The sequence below is a fragment of the Vanessa atalanta genome, chromosome 8 (genome assembly GCF_905147765.1).
Source record: "Vanessa atalanta chromosome 8, ilVanAtal1.2, whole genome shotgun sequence".
Taxonomy (NCBI): domain Eukaryota; kingdom Metazoa; phylum Arthropoda; class Insecta; order Lepidoptera; family Nymphalidae; genus Vanessa; species Vanessa atalanta.
This window is the reverse complement of record NC_061878.1, coordinates 7,171,867-7,198,503: the sequence shown is the minus strand read 5'-3', so window position 1 is coordinate 7,198,503 and position 26,637 is coordinate 7,171,867. Positions and strand designations below refer to the sequence as shown.

Genomic DNA, 26,637 nt, shown 5'->3' with positions numbered 1-26,637 from the left:
TTTCCGTCGCCTGCGCAACCTTTATAGGCTTTCCGTGAAAACTGCTTCCTAATATGCAGTAGTGGTGAATCGATAACGCGAAGCAGACGCGTCGATTTTCGTGCGCGCTGTAATCGTCGTATTATGTAAACAGATTCATCATGAGCTCAAAAACTGTATTATTTAGTGTTATGATCTTTATTTTAAATAGTGCAAGAGGACAAAAATCATCGTAAGTATATTTATATTCTAAATAATGTAATAAAATTACGTGAAATGTTTTAATCAAAAATATTTAAAAAAAATAGTGCTAAAAAATAGGTAATTGTGAAATAATTGAAATGATTAAGAAAAAGACAATAATTAAACAAAATGTATCTATCTTCTGTATCTAGTAGCCATGAACGAATCTGTGGGTACACACGTTTTAAGCTAGTATTCAAAGATGTCTAAAATTCTGTACAAATATATATCTGTAGAATAATATAATTTTATGGAGAATCCAATTATGTGATTGTATATATATATATTTTATGGATATAGTTTTAACAAAGTAAACAATATCTGGTTATATCATATGAGCATTTATTCATTACTTTCAACACAATTATTATTTTTTAATCCATGAAAACATGGGCGTATATAATTTACTTTTTATTAAAATGTGCGAACGCTATTTTAATGTCAATAATTTTGTGTACCCAATACAGATCATTTACAACACGTACTTAGGTGTTATTAAACAATAGGTTGTAGAGCGACGCAAATGTACGTTTGATGGGTGTAGGACCTAACACAAGGCGTAATACAAAATATTAATAGATATCACGATCAGTTTTAATATTTTGATGTATCAATCTATCGTTAACTACGATTAAACATTTCTTTGAGTAAAAATAAATGTAAATAACATTTACCTCAACCTCAGTTTTGTAATAAGTTCTTAAAGAATACCAAAATATAACAATTTTTATTTCAAAGTCTTTACTCAATGGCGTAACTAAAATCATTATTCATCATAATTAGAGCGATAGCTACCTATTTATGCAAAATCACGTTACCCATATGTTTCTACATCGCTTTAAAGGCGAGAAGATTCTTGTATACCTAATTTTGTGTAATATAAAAGTATAAGTAATTTAATATAATATACATAATATTACTTTTATTATTTGTAGGTATAATCTCTCTCTTTCCACTACCTTGTCGGTGTAGAATCTAGCATACCCACTGCACGGCTATATATCATGATATGCCGGGTTATAAAAATATATCAATGTAAAGAAATATCATGAAATTGTCAGTAACTATTCAGAGTTAGGAAATTAGCAGTGTTACACTTGTCTTGATTTTGTCCGAACGGACTTTGACTGAACGTAAAATAATTTATTCCCTAGATCAAGAACATCTCTAGAGCAAACCCGTGTTGCTCGTGGGCTATAATATACTCCGCAGTTGGCTATTCTTGTTTAGCCTCGCTAAGCCGTAATTCGGCCCATTTCGGTCAGCCAATTCCATCATCATCATGCATTTCTTTTTAACAAATTACGTGTTTTTATTTGTTTCAATCAATTGAACTTTTTTTTTGATTGATTGTAAATTATTAAAAATCTTTAATTACCCATGTCATTTCAATCTGTGAACATTCCAAAATTGGGTAAATCATTTCATATATAATCTTATTGAACAGCCTTCAGGCAGTTTAATTTTTTATTTTGTTTTGCATAAAATAAAAGAGGTGCACGTCTTCCGTCACGCTGTTTTAAGTATCATTGATGCTATTGTGACAATAATGAGGTATGGTCACGAGCTAACTCATTAACAGTTTCATAATTAACGATTGTTAAAGCTAAAAATCAATATTAAGTTTGTTATACAAACGGAATAATTGCTCTATCATGAAAACGTTGTTGATATTATTTTAAACTAATAATAAGTTAGTTTTCAATTATTGTGGGTGGCAAAATATTTGCATTAAATTAATTTATATTTTTCATAATAAATAAAATTGTTATATACCCATATTATAAGAAATAATATGTATTATATATAAACTAACAAAAAGTATGTTTCCTCAAAAACTTGAAATATTAAAAACGCTTTGTATTAGTGTCTTTATTTTATATATATATATATTTTTAAATAATGTACTGAATAAGTTTTTGATAAAAAACAAACACAAGGAAATAAATTAAATTAAACATTGATAGAAATGTAAAACTTAAATATTAGATGTCCCTAAACAATATGTCATGTACTAAATTTTTACAGCAAACCCAAGGATTAAGATCATCACATGCTTATCAGATTATCTTTCGTGAGATACTAATCTGTTAATTAGGTTGATAAGGCCAGTGGCGTCTGGCATTTAAATTTATCATAAACTTATTTTGTCATGTACATTAAAGTAATTAACTGTAACGAAAACTAGCAAGAACAAGCGAGACCAGCTAATTTATAAGTACATAATTATTTTATTAAGATGTTAGTGGAAGTAAGATTAGATACTTAAGAATATTTAATCGATATCGATAAACTAGGACCTATCTAGTTCTGACTAGTATAAAGTAGACACATTGATAATTATTTAAGTAGTTTTAGGTTGAAAGCGAAATGGTTGATAGTATACGTGAAACTTAAGTGAAAATTGTCAGTTTGATTCAGATTCAGATTCTGGTCAGTATTATTTGATGCCAAGTATTGAATGCACGGTGTAGTGTCATGTTTCCACTTCTAAAACAGCATCTTCGTAGATACGCTAAAAACTTGTTTCCTAAATGCTTACTCCCAGAAGTAGAATATGTACAATCTATAATTTTACTTCCAGTCGATTTTACTGTATTTAGCACCTAATTTTTATTTCAACTTAGGAAGTTATAATTTATTGTAAAATTCTTGTGTTAATTCTTATATGTAACTTTAATAGTATTTATTTATTTCCGTAATTGTTAATGCACTTTATTAATAAATTTATAGTCGTTAATATATTTCCTCGAACACTGCAATATTTTTGTTGCTATGGTAATTTGCGAGTTATATATGGCGTCCATCAGGTGATTTAAAATAGTGTAGCGGCAGTTTTCAAGTTCGCACGCAATATTATCACTGTCCTGGTCCAAAGTCACTTTCCTGTGTGATCTGTGTGGCTGTGGTGTGGTGGTGTGACATCATGTCAAAATGTATTTGTATGTGTTTTAAATAAATGAGCGTTTACCTGGCTTACTGAATATCAATCAATGGTTGGAGGATAAGCACTTCAATCCTGAGAAGAACCGAAAATGTATAAGGCACTGTATCTGAACATGATTTAACATTTCAACTATCTCATAAACATGTAGCCTCAAACAAAATACTTATTATAGCGTAATTTGTTTTTAAATGTTTGTTATTTACACTAATTATTTTATTTATTGAAAGGATATTATAGTAATGATGAACGATAAATCAAATACAAATACATGCAGACGGAATGTTATGACGTAAGATATACAAATACTATCCTAGTTATAAATTATCTATGCTGTGTTACATATCACAGGCTATGTTCGAAACTTTTACGTAGATTGGATGTTTAAAATTTGGTAATAGCAAGTTTCGTTGGTCTAGTGGCCGCAGATTGCGAGGTCCTAGTTTCAAACCTCAAGTCAGGCCTATAAAAAGTTATTGGGATACTCTATCGAAACATTCTCACTAACAGCCCGGAGTCTGGAAGTTGGAAGTGTGTACACTACCGTGCCTTGCAAAGTATGTAAAACCATTGCGCCTAAACTCTTTTCGATAGTGTCGGATTTGCCGTTCCATCGGATTATAATAGCGGGGGAACATAAAGTGCACCTGTGTTTGCGCACACACTTGAACAGTCGCCCACGTTTAAAAAAAATAAATAGAAATGGTCTTTTTAAGAATTTATCCCTCCAATTAAGAGTAAAGCTTATAGTAATAAACAGTGGATAGTACTCCATATAAAAGGCGTGACTTGTGAGCGCTCGTGTCAAATATTTATTTCAGCTTCGTTTATGTTATTTTCTATGTGCGTCTCTCTGTCTCTCTCTCTCTCTCTGGATAAGAAATATAGCTAAAAACGGTCTAATTATCTAGCTTGATAACAAATGCCTTCCTAAAATATTATCGAAAATACTGAATTTAATTCATTTAATAAAATCACTGGAATTAATTTAAGCTTAAACAATGAAATTGGAATAAATGTTAAAGTAGTTTGCGATTAGAAATAGCAAAATACGATCGTACGTATATCTAATTCGAAAGGTAGAATAGCAATGGATGGCACTATTTACGTTTATATAACAGTTCTTACGAGTTCCAAATGCAAATTCCTATTAGGTATTGTACTTACTATTTGTCAACAAGTAACCTTTTTAAACCAGGATTAAAGCCAAGCGGAAATCCTTGTAAAATACCGGAAAATGTTTGAAATTAAAAGAAGACTCTTTTTGCGATTTATAACATTTTATCACCTAAATCAGTGGGCCATCATAAGATAGTATTGGAATGAACCATAAGTCAGACCCCTAATTGTAATTATAGGACTATTACTAAAATGTCAAAAGAAAGTTTTAAGACACGGTCCGATAAATCTCTGTAATTGTTAGACACTACATTACAACATTTCGTACTTTACGTCAATGTTAAGTCTCTAAAAATGTTTAACTGTATCATAATATAACCTACAATCTACATTAGATAACTTATAAATATATTATTAGGAATTATTGTTTACTTTTATTTAAATGAATAATAAAAATAATTATATACATTTCCCTATGTTTAAAAACATAAATACTTTTTTTAATCTGTCGTTATTTTTTAAAACTCATACCTCATATCATCGTGTCCTAACGTGCATGAAATTGTTAACTTTTTAACGATCCATGTACATTATAAGATAAACTAAATAATTACTTACTAAAAAAGTTCTTTTGTTAATTAAAACGTTGCAGTAGGAAGCTTGGTTGACCTTATTGTTACTTTTTCACAAAAGACATTTCTAGGTGGTAGACTAGAATTGGTCCATGTTTGTTTGTAATGAATAGCTATTTATCTCTTAGTAGGTATAGGTACATATCTCCAATATAATTTAAGTGCACGAAAACGTTCATTAACCATGAATTAAATTTCAGACTCGATAAGGTAAATTAAATCAAACTGAATAGATCATTTTTAAACATTACAAACAAATAAATCTTGGAAACTGTAAGAGGTGTGGGGGATGGAAATACTACAAGGAAATTTGTAAAATATAAAAAAAAAATCAACTAGTGTGAAGGTTTAAGTCATTTGTAATTTTCATTATTTCGAAGGGGCAAAATCATTATTACGTTGGTTTTTTTATTATTTTATTTTTAAGTGTTATAATATATGTCCCTACTGTAATTACATTCCTTCACATCTTTACTTTTATTCCTTCACATTTCATAATAGCGTACCTAGTGTATGTGTCATTAACCATCACAGTTTTGATACCTAACATCATATTTAGTCGCTCAAGTGTAAACTAATCGAAATCCAGCATTTCGTTAAATAAATTTTATTACATTGAATAAAATAAAATAAATAGTAATAAAGAGTTAAGAGAAAAATAACTTTTATCCACAAAATTAATTAAGATCAGATTGACACTGAGGATAAAATTGTTATTAAAGCCGTTCTTTGGCCTCTCGATTGGTTAGATTAATTGAGAATCTGCGACGTCGTCGATCACATGACTGAGGTGCGCCGTAGTCACAACACAACCAGGGTCAAGGTAGACCGACCATCGCCTCTTGCTAATAGTGTTTCGATTAGTGGTAGTAGGTAGGTAATCGAATTTTTTACAATGTAGTTGAACTTGAAATACTTATATCTAGACAGTTAGTTAATTCAAATTTTTTTTTTGTTAATTTCGCTAAAAAAAACCTCAATACTTTTTATGATAAAAATATCTTATTTCCATTTATTTTAGAATTTTTAATTTTATAAACTTTGTAATGCCTCTAAACTTTGGTTAGGTTTCTTGCATAAATAATAAATAGACTTAATTATTAATCGTTATAAAAGAATTTGAGTTCTTTTTTTACTTATTTTAAATAAAACTCTCAAAGACTTTTTAATATTAGAATGTTTAATAATAGTCTGCATTCGACTTTTTTTTTCTTTCGTTCAATGTTATATTTGTCCTTAGACTTATCTACTCTTGATTAGTAGTCGTAACGTTATGTGATATATGTCTTGTATCCTTGTCAAAGTATCACGAAATAAAAAGTAGCCATCAAGCTAAGTAGATGTGTAAGTACCTACTTGTATTTATCGCAGTTTTATTGTGTCGTTTTGTTCCAAGAACCAGAAACTTGATGACAATAAATGTGAACTAAATGGATTCCATAAACTATACTTAAGTTAGCACATAATGAAGACACATAACCAAAACAAACGTGATTTAAAAAAAATATCACAATGTGATTATTTTTAGATTTAATTAATAAATTTAATATATTAGTTACTTAACTTGATTATTATTTGGTTTCACTTCCAAAAACATTTAAAGATACCTATGCTATGTCTTAATTCAATGGCGTCTTTTTATTATCACGGATAGGTACTATATTGATATTAATGACAAAAAGCAAGGACGATAGTTTTGTTTTAAATGCTATAAGACAATAGTTTATGCATATCAGGCAAGTCGTATAACAAGTGAATAGTGTCAGCGTAACAATATATTTTCAAAGAAAAGAGCGTTAATCTATTTTGATGCAGATGGCTGCGCGTGCTTCGTCAAGTGATCTCGACCTTATTTAACATGAAGGATGATCGATTGAAATCAAAACTCACTATACCCAAATTCGATTTCCTGAATCAATGACCTAGTGATTAAGGTAAAGGCTTCGATATTTTTGCGATAGGAATACTAAATAGTTAGGACCCTCGATACAACGATGTGGGTTGTATTCTAATACCTTATGCATACTTATATGATTTTTAGGAAAAACTTCGCTAATATATAAAAATCAATATGATAAATACAAATGTATAAAAAAAATATTAGTATCAATCAGTCGGGCACGCTTCTCCGACGATACAATAAAATATGGCACTAACATTTTAATTTTTTATATAAACTACTTAAAGTAGCATGATATGTTATTAATTTAGGTAGGTACGTATTATGTTAGGTACATTTTTTAAATTAATTTCAAATCAGTATAATATTGAAAAGGTCCTTAAATGAATTTACTGATAGGTTATTATAATGTGTACCTAATATTATAAAAAACTATATGTGAAATAAATATTTTAACCTTAAACTATCAATAAAATTCTATTTGTTTCTAAATTTGTTAAGTAAATCTTGATGATTATTTTTATTTCATAACTTTGATTACAGGAATAACTAGTCAGATTACCCTAATTTATATAAATTCCCTCAATAGAATAGTGCGCATGTACAATTACAAATTTATTATATCTACCTAGAAAAACCTAAACACAACCTATTTTATAGTAATTACTTTAAATATGTTAGATGAAAAGGATTTACTAATTTTCTTAGAACAAATCACGCTTAGACCAATCTTCTAACATTAAAATTAATTACCTTTTTAAGTTTATTTAGTGTATAGGTTATATATGAGTATATATGTGTTTTTAGTGTAACCGAGTGTGAAAATAGCATATATTAATAAACTGTAATTAGTTTAATAAATTAAAAGACACTTAAAATTTCGAAACAAATATGTTTGAAAAATTAAACGGTTTATCATACCTACTTTAATTATAATATGTGATGACAAATTTTGTAGTATCCTTTTTCATGAGATAAACTTAACTAGAGCAAATTTGCGCGTGCGTGTGAAATTAAGATAGATCGGCAATCATAAATATTGAATGTCATCTATTAAAATAAACCTATCAACGATGTGTTTTTTATCCCCACACCGTAAAGTCAGGTAAGATTACATACTTAAGATGACAAAATATATTTATATAATTAAAATATAAACTAAATTGAATTTGGTTATTCATTATTGAGAATGAACTATTCCGTAGTAGATTTAATACCTAATGTAAAAAATTGTGCGCTGTTCATTCCTCACTCTGATAGTCTAAGAGATCAGATTCAGGACTTTGAATCTGATCTCTTAGACTGATTTCCGAAGCATGGGAGTGTAATATTGATAACTCTTGACCCCGAACTGTCACTTTATAATATTCCTAATCCCAACCTGTATCCGAACTCAAGACCTTATATACCGCGGCCGTACAAGCTAGCCACTAGACCAACGAAGCAGTTGCAAAATTTTTACTCGGTTCTTTAGTCACATGCACTTAAAGATAATTCATATCAGGTTCTACATTTTATGATTATCTTACTAGGTACTTTAATCGTGTTAGTAAATATAGGGTAAGTCAATAAATTATAAATAGCAACAGAACTAACAATAATTTATACACCACACTTAAGATATTTTTTTATACAATTTGAAACAAATAATACGTCATACATGATCAAATTAAATGTAAGGTTGCTAGAGCTACGGAATGTAGATTCTAAATTAACGAGAAAATTCGGGAAATTTAGTTAATCTTCATTCGTACACAAATAATTTATTTTCAATTACAAATACTAATTCTACGTTTTATAATTTATTAATATGACATTTTTTTATAAATTTTGTAAAATCTTTTGAGTCGACATCTAAATTAACCGAAGCCCAATTCAATTCATTTTATTAAATTTCCAGTTATAGATAGGTATATATACATTATATTACATTACAGGTTGAAATGATATATCAGAATCTTTTATTATTATAATTTTACCAAAACAAATGAAATAATAAAGATTAAATTAAAAGCTGTTCTTTATTCTAAGATCGAAAACTCGGTTTTAAAAGCAGTCGACAAATTCTAAGCAAATCTTGATAACAAAAATAGTTAAGGCTTACAACAAATACGGTACAGTGATTCATTAAAACAATTTATGGTAATGAGTCAACTTTATGTATTTACTTGCAAAAAAATACTATCTTCTGAAAGTTTAAATTTATACGTGTGTTTGGATTAAATATTGTGTATATATGATTTAAATATGATACCATGTTATCAGAAACAATGAGGTAGGTAGATTCAAAGTGTTTAAATATAAACACGGTTACAGTAGTGCAGTAATGAACTTAGTTTAAACAATACCTACATTGTACCATATTAAACCTACAATTAAATAATTTCAAATCATCCTATATTTATAATTGTCCCGATAATATAATTTTATTTATAATTGTAACCTCGATTAATGATCTTAATCAATATACAGCATCATCCTAATTTTGGAAAATTAACACAATAAATACGTATTTAAAACCACCAGTTAACACGATGTAACCTTTAACTCTCTGTCAATCTCTTAGAAATGTTTTAAAAAAACGTATACACTATATATTTTTGAGAAAATATGTAGTTACAATTGGCTTCTTCATCCAAACAGTATTAATAAAAAAAGAAAACAGTACCAATTCGATTAAAAAGGATAACCAATCGTATGTACTATTTGCATTATGACGATCAACTGTCAATTTACAATGCTTATAAGACAAGGCACCTACTAATTAATAATTATTAACCTATTTGAATTCGTAGTAGCAATCACAGTATAGATATCGTCATATCTATACTGTGATTGCTACTATGATTATCGTCATAATCTAGAAATTTTATTGTATGTTGGGATTTTCAGTTGTTTTTGCTTTATTCGAAAACTTAAAATTAGAAATATTTTTTATTTGATAATAGGCTTATTTCAGTATTTTACTGCCTCGTTGGTCTAATGCCGGAGAATCAGATGTATTGTGTTCCAGACTTGCTAAAAAAAAATAATTTCGAAATATTCTTAATAGGAGCACGGAATTTGAAATTTGAAAAGTGTGTAACACTCCCGTGCCACGGAAAAAGAAACCAGTTGGTCCACCTGAGCTCTTTCCGGTCATGTCGCCTTTGCCGTAGCATTAGATTATGAATCTGATAGAATCGATGAATGAATGCACCTGTGCAGTATAATATTATGATTTGCGTAGTTATCTTTTCATGAGATTGGTCACCGTGGGTAAAACCGATTAAAAGCTCGACACTATTTAAATTTTGATTTTATACGAATGAAGATGTGTCATATTATAAGTACAATATGTGTTAATTGATTATAAGTTCGAAGCTATAATACTTAGTTTTCTTTCAAGAGAACTATCCGACTTTACAGACTTATAGTCGCACTATATCTCAAGTTATTTCAATTACCGTACCTACGGTTAAGGTTCATAGATCAGTAGAAACCATCTTTTCTGAGATAAACCAATAATGAAGTTCCCACACTCGTTTTTATGCAAAACAACTAAAATACATAATTATAAAAAAGTTACGTGGTAATCCGATTAAATCTTTCTCTTGAGTCTTTAAAAATAACTGTAATCAATTCCAGTTACATTAATAACTTGTAAGGGTTTCAATATTTACAAGTTTTTTAAACTGGCAAAAGCAGATACTGCGGTCAATGTCTACTTCGCTGTAATATAAATACGTAAGAAGATAGTACACATGTAGCAAGCAGCTTAACGATTAATCTTAGAGCAAATCTCGTTGATATCTCAGTTAATTCGTTCACAATGTTATCTAGAACGACAAATATTAGCATAGTTGCCGCTAGTAGTAGGTTCCCTCGACCTTGCAGCTCCATGAATCCATATATTCACTTAGAATAACATCTTTCTTTAAACACTGAGGTATTGTATTAGAATAAGTACTTAATAACCGAATAGCTACCGTGATAAAGCATATTATGTCAATATTAAGATACAACGTCACAAATATTTGCTTTGTGCTCGTGAAGAGTCTGTTATTTCCGTATATATTTAATATTTCTATGCAGTAAAAATAGCTGGAAGTTTGATACTGTTTAGTAGCTGATGCATTTGCGTTGCTTCTGCTTCTTTATTTATTTACTTTTAAATATCCAACACGATTTACGCGCTATACATTCTTCGTTGAGAACACGATGCCAGAAACCTTCTTGCATGTGTCAATAATGACTATATAAAGTTTTAACTAAATTGAATAATTATATAAAAAGCTTATTGGAGGATCAGGAATAATATTTTTAATACTAAATTTTTATTTCTTAGGCTCATAGCAGTCCACAACCTGTTGTTGTTTTTCAACATATTGCGTAATATGTGTTACGGCTCTTGTAAAAAACATAGGCGCATCATTAATATTTATATTTAAACATATTTAATATTTATTTAAGATTTATATTTAGACATTTAATTAATATAATCTTTCCTGTTCCAACCACTAACCTATCGGGTGACCATTACCAAACTGCCTGTTTACTTTAAATAAAAGTATTATTATTTATAAATTTCAGACAGAATGCTTTGTTGGAATGTCCATCACTCGACAAGGGCGATAGCTACACGCAGTCGGAGTTTCTATCACGCCTGGCCCACGAGTGTCGCTACGACCGACTGCTCCTCCCTACTTATCAGACAGGGGAAGTGGTGTATGTACATGCCAGCGCTTACGTATACTTTATACAACCCGCTGAAGCACACGATTTGGTAAAGAAAAACATTATATATTTTAGGCAAATAATATAATTACATGTAATTAGAAAGCTATTGCACTTCTATGTACAGATTAAATTTATTGATGGCGAATCAGACTAATTTATTATAAAAAGGAATTGTTAAGTTTCGTTTGTTCATATATTTTTTCGGATTTCACTAAATAACAGATTTACAAAAACATTGTGTAAGATTTGTAGGTCTTTTTAATATCGACGATGAACTTCTTGAAATCGGAGAATCCAATAACTTTTGTTATTGTTTTTTTGTCACACTATATTAACTGTTATCAAGAGTAACAGTATTAACTGTAAACATTCTATAAATATAAATGACCGATGTACCGCTTTGTAATTTGTATCAATACTGTAAATATTTTTTTGCAAAAATACGTCTCTTTTTAAGCACATTATATTCATTATTAATTAATTGTCGTTAATTTTATTGGGTCTTGTATATTAATTATAATATAAACATTTTTAAATTTAAATTAATTGATTACAATGTATATTTACAGAATTTCAAATTGCATTTCCTTCTACAATTAAGATGGACGGACGCGCGGCTTGCATACACCTTATATTCACCTGAACGCACGAAAATTATCGGAGAGAGCGATCTCCGACAGCGAATTTGGGTTCCTCATTTGTACATGTCCAACGAACAATCGTCAAGTCTCATGGGAACCGACAGTAAGGATGTGCTAATCTCAATAGCACCTGATGGAGAGGTTTTGTTCAGTCGTCGAATGCAAGCAGTTCTATACTGTTGGATGAATCTCCAGAAATTTCCGTTTGACGACCAAAAGTGCTCAATGAACCTAGAGAGTTGTGAGTTTACTTATTTACAATACAAACATAACGATTTTTTAAAATGTAATAAATTATGGATATACTTTTATTTTTTGAAATTACAAACTATAATTAATATTACATAATATTTAGTATTCTGATAAAATTGTAAACATTATTTCAGGGAAATACAACGCTTCTATTTTACGTTTAATGTGGGAAAAGGAAAATCCAGTCCGACTTTCTTCTGAACTACATTTAACTGAATACTCTCTCCTAGACTTTTGGACGAACGAGTCTGTTGTCAGAGGCGATATAGTCAATATGCGCCTAGGAGGTAGATGTAATGTCGTTTTATATGTTTGTGGATGTAATTTAATGATGTACTTTTATTAGGAAATTCTTAAAAAATATAATTATTTACAGCTGGTAACTACAGTGCATTGAAATTTACCTTTAAATTGGGCCGAGAAGTGGGTTACTACCTTATGGATTATTTCATTCCTTCAATGATGATAGTTGCTATGTCATGGGTTACATTTTGGTTACAAGCTGATGCTTCTGCACCGAGAATCACATTAGGTAAGTCAAAACAAAATTATTTAAGATGAAAACCTTAATTATTTCTTTTCGAAAAAATGTATAAATGAAACTTTTATCATCATACTAATATGACATTAACAGCCTGTAAATTTCCCACTGCTGGGCTAAGGCCTCCTCTTTCTTTGAGGAGAAAGCTTAGAGCCTATTCCACTATTCTGCTCCAATGCGGGTTGGTGGATATACATGTGGCAGAATTTCGTTGAAATTAGACACATGCAGGTTTCTTTTTTTATTAACGATTCAAAAACGCGTCATTGTGAAGTTTACTTGAATCAAATTGATTTATTCAGATTTCAATCGTGGGTATTATTTAAAACTCATTTTTAATGTTATGAAAATGCCTTTCAAAATTTAATTAAATCACAATGGATTTAAATAAGGATCAAATAATACTATGCATAACCTCAAAGACATTGACTTATTTGTATCGAAAAATAGTGACTAGTGTTTTACTCGGAAAACTATCCTGTCGGTCCCATACAATTGTTTATAATTTTTTTATATATATTATTACGTTATAGGAACAAGTACGATGCTATCATTTATCACACTTGCGTCGTCACAAGCGAAGACTTTGCCTAAAGTTTCTTACATCAAAGCCAGTGAAATCTGGTTCCTTGGTTGCATTGGCTTCATCTTCTCAGCCTTGGTGGAGTTCGCTTTTGTTAACACAATTTGGCGCAGAAAGTAAGTTACTATTAATTTTATTAAGATGATGATTTTGTATAAAAAACATTTCTTTTAACACATTTTTACTTGGTGGTAGGGCTTTGCATCATATATTATACCGCTAAGTAACAGTACTCTGTATTGTTGTGTTCCGGTTAGAATGGTGAGTGAGCCAGTGTAATCACAGGCACAAGGGACATAACAACTTAGTTCCCAAGGTTGGTGACGCATAGGTGATGTAAGGAATCGTTAATATTTCTTATAGCGCCTTTGTCTATGGGCGGTGGTGACCACTTATCATCAGGTAGCCCATATGCTCGTCCGCCAATCAATGTCATAAAAAAAATAAGGCATATATTTTCATCAGAACACTCACGTTACATTTAGAACTTAGTACTTAAATACTGTCAGTGTTATATTTGAAGATTATGTATAGGACATATATAACCATCAATTATTGTTAGAATAATTAAAAAACTTATGTGATCTACTATATTCCAGGAAGCTGGTTAGTAACTTATTAACTCAAGTGCGTTTAAATTGTCAACGAACCTTGTACTTGTTTTTATCGCATACATGGGCGGACCTTAAAATGGACCACTTGATGGTAAATTTATTGATGTAGATTGCCCATGGACATTAGCGCTGTAAAAAAATAAACATACGTTACATTGCCAATGCGCCACCAAGCATGGGAACTGAAATGTTGTCTCCCTTGTGCCTGTAGTTGCACTGTGTTTCTCACCCTTCAACACGAATCTCTAACTGTAGGTTTGTAAGTAGCAAATAAGAGGTTTTTTTACGTCTCAAAAGCCTGGTCCCAGGAAACCATCCTATCAAATACATTCACAAGGAGGGAATATTTCTCACGGGCTAAGGGCACGGAAATGACGATTATGATCATTAATAGTCAGAAAAGTTTAAGGTTACATCGCAATGATAAAAAAACAACAACACCTAAAATAAGATTTACTTTTTATAATTATAATTTTATTTTTATTTCTTATTTATAGGAAAGTGGTGAATTTGAAGAAAGTGAACAGCAAGTATATTCTTAAGAGCACGCTTACGCCTCGACTGGCGCGCAAGGAGCTGCAGAAGGAGTTGCGGGAGTCGTCGCCGCAGCTCAGCAAGTCGCGCTCATGCTCCTCGCTGCAGCAGGAGACCAGCAGCGACCCCGCCGGACCCGGATATAACAATTACCTTACTGTACATGTGAGTTATATGACGAATCATATTACGTAAAACATCATACTAAACGGTAATCACTTAATACTCAAAAGTTCGCACACTCTCCTATTCAATATAATACTTTTGTTTAGTTAGTGTATTTTAATGAATGTCGATTACTGTTCTTAAGTATTACATGGCTAACCAGAACATTGACTACAAAACATACTTAATGTTCCAAATTGTTTTTCCATAATAATATTCATAAAATACTTGTGTTTATTTCATTTTTCTTGAACTTCTTACCTTAAACATTTTAATTGTTTTATGCAACCACTGCATTGGAAGAGGTAAATAAAGACAGTAACTATATTTATTTATAGTTGAAAAAAAAACAAAATGTAAATGATTTATAACTGTGTTATGAAATGAGGTATTTATATATAATTGTATTTAATAAAACAGAGCTTCCCATCTGCCCTCAACTTGCCAACAATCACAACACAGAGCTACGACGACCTAATAGCTTCGGGCGGCAGGCAACCTCGCAACAACGGCAGCGAGGGTTCTGACGAACCCCCCCAACACCACACTTGGACTCAGATGACCCCGCAAGAGATCGCAACTTGGATAGACAAGCGATCTCGTCTCTTGTTTCCTCTCCTTTTTATATTCTTCAACATTGTCTACTGGACTTTCGTCTATTGTCTATGATTCATTAATTATTTTGTCTTGACTAATGTAGTAATAATGACGATGGAATTTTGTTCCTATAATGTATTATCATTATAAATTATGTTTATCTGTTAAACATGTTTAATTATTTCATGTGTTAAAGATATCATTGTTATTTTTTTATATCTAGTTTTAGTCTTATAGAATCTACTCTCGAATCTTTTAGAAAGTTTTTCGTAAATAGGCATGTTTTTTTATTTAACTTTTTATCGTCTTCGAAGGTCTAGTAACTAGTTGAATTTAAGTAGAAAAAGTCATTTTTTTATTATATTATTGCTAGCTGTTGTTTTTATCTCGTAAAGTAATCTGAGGGCTAAGTAGCTTGAGTGTAAAAAAGTGTAAGTTCAAGGAGGAACAATAAAAACGATAACATTCTCTGAACACATTTTTAACTATCTAGTTCTGTTAATATAACTTGAATATATCTAGTTTTACAAATATTATTCAGAATCTTGTTTAAAATGTGGTCCAAACTTATATTATTTTATATAGTTGTTGAGTTTAATGAAACTCATCGAGTAAAAAATAGTCATATTACTTAGAATAGGTATTTATTATATTAATATTAAAAAATATATGTTGTAAAAGTTGCATTTGTTATGGAATGTATTTAATTAATTATATTGAATTATTATCAATCTGCAGTGCTTAGAAATATGATTTAGCATTCGTTTTATGTTAGATTAGATGTTAGATTCAAAAGAGATTATTTGAAATTAAGTTACCAGTTTAGAGTTTAATAAATAATATTTATACCTAAACATTGTTACAATTAAAGTTAAATAAAAGTGATCTAAATCTCAGTTTTTGTTTTGTTTTTTATTTTCGCTTTTATTTGAGTGTAAAATAAAACATAAATATATTTTTCGCAGTACTTTTATTAACGTAACAGAATAAAGCTTTAACACCAAAAAACACAATAATTTATTACAATAAACTATTCTTCTTCTATAATATTTGATAATGTTTATATAAATTACTACTAAAAGTTTCATAATAAGTCGTCTTTAAATGATATTTGTACAACAATATGCAATTAAAGTCGGTGAAAACTCAAAACTCTACATGCATGGTCGCTAATAGTCACAAATAACACTTTTATAACTAGGATAAAATTTAAGGTTAATTTGTAAAGATTATATCATTTACCGGTTTATAGAAAATAATGGATTTCATCGTTCATACACACGAATGAAAAAAACCACCTTCAAACCATGGTCGATTTGAACATTACAAGTCATAGTTGCCATACCAATGATACGAGAAGGCTCCGCATGTGGATGCAGTTCAAGGCGCGGCGCGGTCGCTCGCGCGCGGGGCGGTGATCACCAAACTGTCGTCGCTCGAGTAACGCTTAAGGGTGGTTGCGCTTGCTTGACTACAACGAATGAGTATATATAGAAGAGATACAAACCATCTACTCTGGATGTATTATAGTGCACAATTTGTATGCAAACAAAAGGACCTTTATTAACGTTCACTGCGACTTCAGGCGCAAGATCAACGGTTTTATAGTGCCATTTCGGGTTCACTGCACCCAGAGTTTAGTCAAGGTTGTCAGTTCATAAAATTTTAGTATTAGTAGTCATTTGTAGCATAATTCTTAGTATAACAAGTAATTTCGATTTTGCTACATTTATTAATTAATATCATTATGATGTTATAATGATATTAATTAATAAATGTATTGCTTCTCAATATATTTTCCCTAAAGAACGTTCGGAAAATGATTTAGACTTATAGTTGATCATTATTGTCATTTTGCGTTCGGAAACAATCTTTATATGTATTCTGTAGTCTTCTTAGTTAGTGTTGGGTTGTAAGTGATTTGTGATATATGTATAATAATTATTGTTAAAATAACTACCTATATCTCGTTCGTGGGCGCGGCGTGGGCGCGAGTTGCGGCAGACGACGGTCTCCACCCGAGCCCGAGCTCGAGCCTCGTCCAGACCCGCTCGAGCTCTCCGACCACGCCAACTCTGACATGCTATATTGTAAAGCAGAAAAAATGGTTATCAGAAACATGCACCATCCGTTCTAATCTAGCGAAAGACTATAGATCAGACATCTATAAACCGTTGACATATCACTACTAAACGTCCCAATGAAAAAGATCTCTCCGTTACTTTTCGTTAGTAGGTTTGCATCTTCTGCCACTACTTGCTCCACCGTGATTTGGTATATATTGTTACTAAGTTCGCTGAATGATAAAAAATAACTGATAATACGGAAATGAGCTTGACCTATTTAAGGTCTTACTTCAACACACTACTGAATACTGATGTAAAATCGTTTCGGTAGTAGAAACTTTGAATTATGTCTAGACGATCGGGCTTTAGAATTGCGTCATCTCAAAACAATATAACTGCTATAATAAACCTTAAAAAATATAGTCATATGTCAAATTTAAGTACAACATTTCATTCCTCGGTTTTTAATTGTATAATTTATTGTACACCATCATTGCTATCTCTTTCAGACAACACAATCTAAAAGAGATCAAAGATAAAAACATAATCCTTGTAGAACCATAAACTTTTAACGTATAGAAGTAGGAAAAAAAATAAACAAACCTTAGATTGACGTATTTCATGCGATTTGCTAAAAACTCAGCTGTATTGTGCGCTACTATTCTACTTAACTTCTTATTTCCACTTTAATTTTACTTCCAAAATTCCGATAAAATAAAAGGCCATTTTTTCGCAAATCCATAGTGAGTATCATAGATTAATAAAGCTCTCGACCAATGATATCGCGTCAATTTGCTGTCAAATGTTGTTTATTTGGCTTTACTGCTCTTATGGATGGAATAGAGTATACATACAAATATTTACACACTAATACTTATACTTGACGGCGTTTCCGTCCTATATCAGGTTGACAAGCTGTCAACCTAGCGAAGCGTCATTGTCGATGTTGAGGCGAGCAGCCATCTTGAACGACACGATCGAACGAGACGGCGCCCGTTTAACACACTTATGACGAATCGCTGTGATTGCCGCCATATTGCCGTTTTGTTTAAAATATCTTATTTGATTTTTGTGTGAAAGTGTTGTGTATTCGAACTATTCCTGTGACTACAGTGATTATTAAATTGTAATTAACATCTTGGACTGGATAGTTTATTTTACCACGCCCATCTACCCGCTCTAAATAAAAATGAGTTCTGGTGAAGGCCCTTCTGAGTTTTCATACTTAATACATATATAAATATTTATATTATATATGACTATTATACACTAATCAATATTTTAACGTAATATAATGTTACAATACAAGGATATTAATGTAAGTCGTATAAATTACCTATTATATACACAAATTCATTTAGATTTTTTTATGTTTTCTGGAAAGGCAATTCGATAAATTTTAGCCTGTACAGTAAAAGAGTTACTGAAAAATTACACAGAGTTACACAGGCATTTTGAGCATAAGGTACCGCGAAGATCTTAATAAGGAAAGGTACCCAAGAAACCCAAATGTTTCCTTTAAATAGATACAAAAACTAACGTTAAATAGTATTATATTTGTATTGTGTTTACGTGAAAAAATATTAATATTATTATAATATCTGTAATAAATTTTACCTCAATGAAATAGGTGGCAAACGATATGGAGTGTAATAATCATTACTGTCAGTGTAAGTAGACGCATGAATTTCTTGTTGATATAATTCGTAGAGTTGAGCTAAATCTTGTTGGACACCGATGCCATATTCTGTAAATAAAAAATAAATGATGATAATCTAATTTAGAATTATAATACAAAAAATGAACATAACGGCGAAAGTAACTGTGTCGGTCTATTGAGCTTTTACAGCCTTACTACTGAATCGATTTTGATGAAATTTGGTACAATACAAACTTTTACCCCAAAAACGGACGTATGAAACTTTTTTCATCCTTTGAGGAATAATGTTTGGGATAAACGATTATAAAAACTTCTGGAAGCATTTAAATCACAAACTGCATTCCAAACGGGCGAAACCTGCTGATTTTTAATTACTTGATGATTATTTACTAATAATTAAGGTATTTTACTTACATGCCAAAAATAAAATTAGTACTTTTAATTCTTTGGATGTCAAATCCATGGATGGAAAAAATCCAGTCAAAAATATATTTGTAAGTATAAGAGATTGTAGTGTAAACATTTATTTGAAATCAGTTCATCGCATAATTCACATTACCATGAATTATTAAAGCACATTAATAGACCTTCGAGTGCGCGTCGCTGTCTCGTGATGATTTCGTCAGTGAGTCGTCGCTGCGCGTCGTGTCGCTGCAACGCGAGGTCCCGCCGGCGAAGCTCGTGCGCCCGTGCCGCGCGCTCGCCCTGCAGCGCCAGCTTGTCCGCCTCCAGCTCATGCACGCGACACACCAGCGACAGCACCTCCCGCTCCGGACCACTCTCAATGTGCGCCGGCAGCTCCTGCAGCAAGCTTAGCGATCATCGTACTGCACGCTGATCGTCCCCGGACGGACAGGAGAGATAAGAAGAGAGACAGTAGAAGATGCCGAAGGGGAAAATCGAGACCGTTTACTTATTGACAGTTAAAATAGCAGTAATCGCGCTTAAACAGAATATATAACATTAAATCTTTACATTACCAAAAAGACGATGAAAATTTTGCTTCCGCCTCACCTGTTCGAGCTGTGCGCCCCGCAGCCGCACCTGCTCCAACTGTCGCTCGATGCGCAGACGCTCTGCGCGCGCAGTCTCCTGCTCACGCTCGACGGCTGCCAGCTCTGCCCACGCCTGCTCCACGGCCACCTCCGCCTCAGCGCGCTCGGAGCCGCTTCCGCCGCTAGCGGTGCTCGAAGCGCCTGTGCCTCCTCTGGGATGATAAATACCGTAAAGTAACGCAAAATAATAATCGGGAAATAGATCAAAACTATTGTTATAACGTAATTTATTCTTCTTATTATTTAGACTTCGTAAAGAAAATGTGAAGTACTCATAGCAATAAAATATTTTATGGTTTTATTTATGTTATAATGTTTATTTATTTATATAAGAAAAAATATTTTATCGTAACACATAGATTTAATTGTATCTACGGCCAATAGAAAATTGGATAATGTCATCTGCCAAGGTCGAAATTTTAATGTTACAGCAAGTTATCTAACTAGCTTTTGATTTATCTTCTAAAGATTAGCCAATGTTAGCCACGTAGGAGTACGAAATCAGTTTTTCGGATGAAAGATCGTCCCAGTTCAGCTATTTCGTACAGAATATTTACAAATTATATATACAAATTACGAACCTTCCTCGCATACCGTTCATTATATGATAGAATTTTATTTGATTTGATCAAAATCTGCTTAGATAAAAAAGCGAACATACATACAGAAACAGAAAGCATCTTTGTTTTATACCATTTACTTTACTTTTTTGTGTATAGTAAATATAGGTACAAATGTCAACCTATGATGTTTCAAAACTAAAAATATATTAGCCAGACAGTGTTTCCTAACAATTACCTTATATACAAAAAGTGTATCTTATACAAAGACAACGTATAGATACCTATAACTTTGCTGCGTGCTTAGCCTTGAGCCAGTGAAACTAATGGGCTTGTAGAGTCTGTTGAAACGAGCTTCCCAGTGTGAGATAGCCGCATGCTGTCTCTCCGCGTCCAGCGCGAGTCCCAACAAGTGACTGTCCAACTCCATTAATCGCCTCCTTAGTCTCATCTGTTGCTTGAACGTAGACACGATCGATTCGCGAAGAGATTTTAAATGGGCTGATTTCTCTTCGGATTCTTCTTTAGATAACACTTCGTTGATTTTTTGTTGTTCATCTCTACTTCTGTTGAAAAAATTTGGGCCCGATGTATACATCCATCAACAAGTATACTTATTAAATTAAGTTAAAATAATTAAGTAACTAATTTTATATAAAACTACTTTAATAATTGTACCAGAACCTACTTTGAACGATCATCTTTCATCTTAGTTTTAAGTCGTGCGATTTCGTCCCTCAGCTCATGAATAACATTACGATATTGTGATAAATGCATCGGAGTTTCAATTAGTTCACGTTCAACCTGAAAATAATTTGTTTACAATTTACGAAAGGTAAAAACTCTAAAGTGAATATGAGTATAGTACATATATTTATAATTTATATCTCGCAACTCAATATGTTATGGCTAGAATATTCACGAAGACAAAATGAACAGCCGATATTTTTTAATCCTGAATAGAGATTTCCCCTCCTCTTGGGAAAGGAGATAAATGAGCAAACAAAAACATTGTGTTTTTTGAAGCATTATTTTATTACGCTACTGGCAAAACTTTATTCGAATCATGCCATTTCCCGCACGATGTTTACTTTCATCGTCGAGCACGACTTGATTTATTCACTGAAATTAGGTCATTGAACCTAGTAAAAAACGTATTATTTACTTATACTTTACAAAATGTTACAAACCTTGTTAGTGATCGCAGAGGCGCGTTGTGCATAATGCAGCGTGGACCGCGTGGTGTCGCGGTGCGTTGCTGCGGGGGACACGTGCGCCACCATGGCTGTGCGACAGCGCCCGCCCAACACTTCGCGCAGCAACCGCGTCAGCTTCGAATCTCGGTAATTTACGTACCTGACAAAGATATTAATATATCGTCACCCTGAAATTCTACAGAAGGTCTTCTTTTTATTTCGACCATAATGGCATATAATAATGTTAGGAAAATAACAATTATTTAGAAGTAGTAAAAAAGTCTCTCATGGTTCTCTTTGATTAGTTATATTTGACAGTACGCCAGAATCTTAGGGTCTATGTCGGAGAACTCTGCAGTATTAGTAATCAGGATATATGTAATGTACCTAATTAGTATTAAACATGACAATAAGTCCTTAGTGATTTGTGGAATTATTTTATTAGAATAAAACTAGTTTTTAACGGATTTAATCGCGGACAGTCTGCCCGTGACCACGAACACTGCAAAGTGCTCGAAACGTCGGGATGTTAAAATAATTAATATACGCGATTAAATCCGTTAAAAACTAGTTTTATTTCAATGTGTAATAATCGCGAAAATCTAAGACAACATTATTTTATTAGAACTTTTATGCATAAGTCATATTCATGTAAATAAGTAAAATGTATACATGATATTACTTATTCTCGTGTATGTGGCAAGATGACAAAAAAATATATATTTATGTATCCGATAAAAAAGGTTAAACCATATTCAGTTATAGTCATATCCTAGAGTGCAAATATAAGTCCGCTCCTGAGTTAATAAATATGATCAAATCCTGGCTGGATTTTTTTTTATGAAATACTTATTGAGAAATTAGTTATGCTTGTCTAAGCCCTTCTTAAAACTAAACAAAATTATAGAGCTTACTATTTAAGTAATCTATTACCTGGCACCGCCAGAGAGCGCCATAATGCAGTTGCCAAGCGCAAGCAGTGACCGATTGATGTGAGCGCCCTCAAGACGTCGCGCTCTTAAACCAGCACGTTCGGATCCCGCTAGATCGATGAGGAACAACCGCCCACGTTGAATACCATTTGAAACTGTTTTGGTCACCGATACGCTAATAAAACAAACGAATAGGAACAATTATGACGTATTTCTATTTTACATCATCATCTAGCTTGTATCAGGTAGAAAATATATACACAAAATACATAATAATAATAGAATTATCCAAAATATACGTGTAATTGACATAACGCTCCATTACTTGAAAAGGTAGAAAAAATATTTAGTACTGTATGCCGATGCCTACCTGAGTAAAGCATGTCCTCTCGACGAATGCTGATTTGCGTAAGTTGCTTCCGCTGTTCTTGAACGATCGCCTCTGGCAAGAAGTTCGGCAACATGAGATGCATCAAGAGCACGTACCTGGGTTATATAAAGGTAGGAAACAGACTTATTTTAGGAAAAAGATAAAGTATTTAAATCGTATCAAAGCACAATCAGAATAAATATTTCATATATATATATATATATATATATATATATATATATATATATATATTTAACGTACTTATCTTAGATAGATACAAATCGGATGCAATCTACCTATAATCATAAACTTAACCTGAACTCAAATTACTATTAAGATCGGCAAGAGTGACCTAAGCTCTCAATAGAAATGATAAAAAATTAAAGACATATTTTCCAGATAAAATGATTTTGATCGTTGACAATAAATGGTGGTAATTGATTAAAAAAACTGTTTTCATACTTATGATGTTATGTGATTTCATTTCTTCATTTTGATTAAATTTTATTTCTGTGAGAAATAAAATTTGACGGCTTATAAATAAGTTTTCTTGCAACTTAATAGGTACGCTGTAGGGCTATCCCTACCTACTTGAGGTAGCGTTTACGCCATTTATCGGTAACTAACGTGTGACTACAGAGCGGGACAAAATATACTCGCTCGAAAAACATAACCCCTTTCTGGGTCAGACGAGTAAAAATTTGTTTATCAACACACAATAAAATTGTTTTAGAAAATAATCCAATCACTGTGTGTGACGTGATCGTAATTTACACGATGCACAAATATTCTACAACACGCGACTCACATCACGCTATCTATCATTTATCCAATACCCAGAATCATTAGATAGCACATTTATTTATTTATATAATTTATATACATGATTATTGATAATTCGACTTATTCCCGTTAAGAGATGACGGAGGTGCGCATGATGCAAAAGTGAACCATTTTTGTCCATTTTTGTTTTTCTTTCTCTCTTAGTCTTCTTAGCTTTCCAAATATGTATAACATCTAGGAACATTATTTATCAAATCAACTGAAAAAAATGACCACAAAGGAAGCTGATGGAAATTCGTATTCGAACAAAACTTAAATTCGCTCTTTAAATGTCTCGCAAATAGTTCTAATGCATACTTAATCAATGCAAGCTTTATTATCATTTTGCGCGTGCATTTAGTGGTCAACTGTTTCTACTGCCTTGCCACTATTATTTCTTATAGTTTCAACAGTCTATCTAGAAACGTACCTAAATAATTAAAAGTTTGGTATTTTTCATATTGATTAAAGCAAGACTGAGTGATTTAGTACTCATTCGAATTCCCAGTATATTTTAAATACAAGCTACACCATAGTAGGTATCAACACTTACATATTAAATGAAATCTCTCATTAATTAATTCAGTACTTACCTCGCTCAATCCTGCAACAACAGGCGGTCCGCTGCCACCTTCATCGCGTAACTCAAGAGGTCCCGCGCCGGGATTCAATAAATCGCGAATATTTTCATTGTAGATCTCGATGTAGGATAGTTTTACCTATAAATATAATATTCGTAGATAATCGTGTCATCTATTTTGTTGTAATAGAATTTTATTGATTTGACAAAACTACCAAAAAATGTTTATGACCTTGGTTTGTTAAGTTATTGTTTATTATTTCACGTTTATGATAAATTCGATTAAAATGAAATGCCACCGCCATTAATTATTAAATCACCCGGTCTCCCTCACCCCTCTTTTCTGAAGATGGAGGTGTGGCTACTGTTAATTTCTATACAAAAAAATATTATTTTAATTGAATGAGTACAAGGCCAAAGTGCGGTTTAAAAAAATAGTAATCAACTCGTAACGATGGTTGAACAGAGTTCATGTAATTATTATACATTTTTAATGTTCTTGCTACAAAAATTTAACAATTGTATTTTATTTTTATTGTATTGTTGAAATGCTTTATATGCATAGATGCGTACGGCATATGAGAAAAGCAGTGCAACTGACCTGATCCTGTTTAATAATTTTCAACCAATTTTAAATAGTTACTATATAACAGATGCAGTTTAAAATACCACCAGTTTAAATGACAACAGTGACCTAATAGACGAAGCCCTTTCCGACGTCGTAGATTAATTTAATTGTTATATTCAATAAAACCTATAACCTCTAAATAACATTAAAAAACCTGTATATTATATCTCAAAAACTCTCATCTAAAAGTTAATTTAAAAGTTCATGACAAAAGTATGTATATTTTGACAATATTTTTATATACACACACTTCTATAGGTATATACACTTTATACATATAAAATGATTGTCTCTATGTATCAAAAAGAAAAAAAATACGTCCTAATTTATTTCCCCGTAAACATACGACTGGTATACTTACGACAAATGTTTATAATTCAAGGAATCCCATTTTTTATACCTAAAATTAATGTTTGCTTCAGCTACAATAAAAAAAGGTAAATCAATATGTGAATGGCTTATGTGGTGGCTCGCAGGCATAAAAATGTTGACTAAAGACCGATGACTAATGATCCCTCTAGCCTTGTCTTTGAAATATCAATGGAACATGTCTGTATTGTCAGTCGAATTTTAAGCTTAAGGTCTAAGATATGTTTTTCCATAATCAGTTTATTTCTTTACGATATTTTCTTACTTAAAAAACTTCTCTTTCTTCCAAAAAATATAAGCTAAGAAAAAAGAGCTAAGCATTTGTTTTAATTAGATTTTATTTTTGTCTGAAGGCTGAAGCTACGTATATTTGTACTATAACTATTTAAAACCTGCATATATTCAAAACATGAATTAAGTATTTAATTCCAATAGATACTAGGTCATGTGTTATACCTTAAATTTCTAATTATGAAAAAACATTACAAACATACTTAGTAAAGTTGAAGCATTCTGCAGTTGGTTATTTAATATTGCGGAGTAGTTTTGAACTGTGGCGTAAACCAGCAAAACCTTATCAGATAGAAATTATGCCGCCCCTTAGCACTATAAAGTTAGCGAGCGGTATCAAAGCACGTTGACCATTCCTTCCATTCCATTATTTCTTGTAAAGATAAAAGTGTAAATTATATATTTTTCTTAACTTTAAATTTATATAATACAATACACATATAATATGTTTAGAATATCCACGAGTAAAAGTACAAAAAATGAATATCAAATAATCTAATCATAACCACTTCTAATATAACAAGATAACATCACAACAATCAATTACTAATAGTGCTTTCCTACATCCGCCATGTTTTATATCACAAACTTTGTGTGAGTTTTTAAGCCAAATTAAAAAAGGCAGTCAGATGCATTTCAAATATT

At 31.6% G+C, this 26,637-nt stretch overlaps 2 protein-coding genes across 3 annotated transcripts in view; one reads left to right on the top strand and one right to left on the bottom strand.

The window, feature by feature from the left end:
• Positions 1–11: 11 nt before the first annotated feature.
• On the top strand, positions 12–16,124 carry LOC125065933 (pH-sensitive chloride channel 2-like). Of its 2 annotated transcripts, none has more exons than XM_047673793.1 (8): positions 12–211; positions 11,390–11,582; positions 12,106–12,418; positions 12,564–12,716; positions 12,806–12,961; positions 13,504–13,669; positions 14,665–14,866; positions 15,287–16,124. In XM_047673793.1, the coding sequence occupies exons 1-8, from the start codon at positions 141–143 to the stop codon at positions 15,533–15,535; spliced, it is 1,503 nt and encodes a 500-aa protein (XP_047529749.1). In that variant the 5' UTR covers positions 12–140; the 3' UTR covers positions 15,536–16,124. The 2 variants fall into 2 exon arrangements, with proteins under 2 accessions (XP_047529749.1, XP_047529748.1); XM_047673792.1 differs by having other exon boundaries at positions 13–211; positions 12,564–12,722; positions 15,287–16,123.
• Positions 16,125–16,638: 514 nt separating this feature from the next.
• Positions 16,639–26,637, bottom strand: part of LOC125065721 (kinesin-like protein KIF19) — a 21,735-nt gene continuing 11,736 nt past the window's right edge. The window contains exons 5-15 of the mRNA XM_047673501.1: positions 24,718–24,843; positions 23,303–23,418; positions 22,934–23,107; positions 21,995–22,160; positions 21,497–21,608; positions 21,089–21,386; positions 20,204–20,396; positions 19,777–19,990; positions 19,147–19,276; positions 17,424–17,546; positions 16,639–16,934 (exon numbers count right to left, since the gene is read on the bottom strand). Of these exons, the coding sequence (XP_047529457.1) occupies positions 16,844–16,934; positions 17,424–17,546; positions 19,147–19,276; positions 19,777–19,990; positions 20,204–20,396; positions 21,089–21,386; positions 21,497–21,608; positions 21,995–22,160; positions 22,934–23,107; positions 23,303–23,418; positions 24,718–24,843 (1,743 nt within the window). The 3' untranslated portion in view covers positions 16,639–16,843. The remainder of the gene's footprint in view (positions 16,935–17,423; positions 17,547–19,146; positions 19,277–19,776; positions 19,991–20,203; positions 20,397–21,088; positions 21,387–21,496; positions 21,609–21,994; positions 22,161–22,933; positions 23,108–23,302; positions 23,419–24,717; positions 24,844–26,637) is intronic.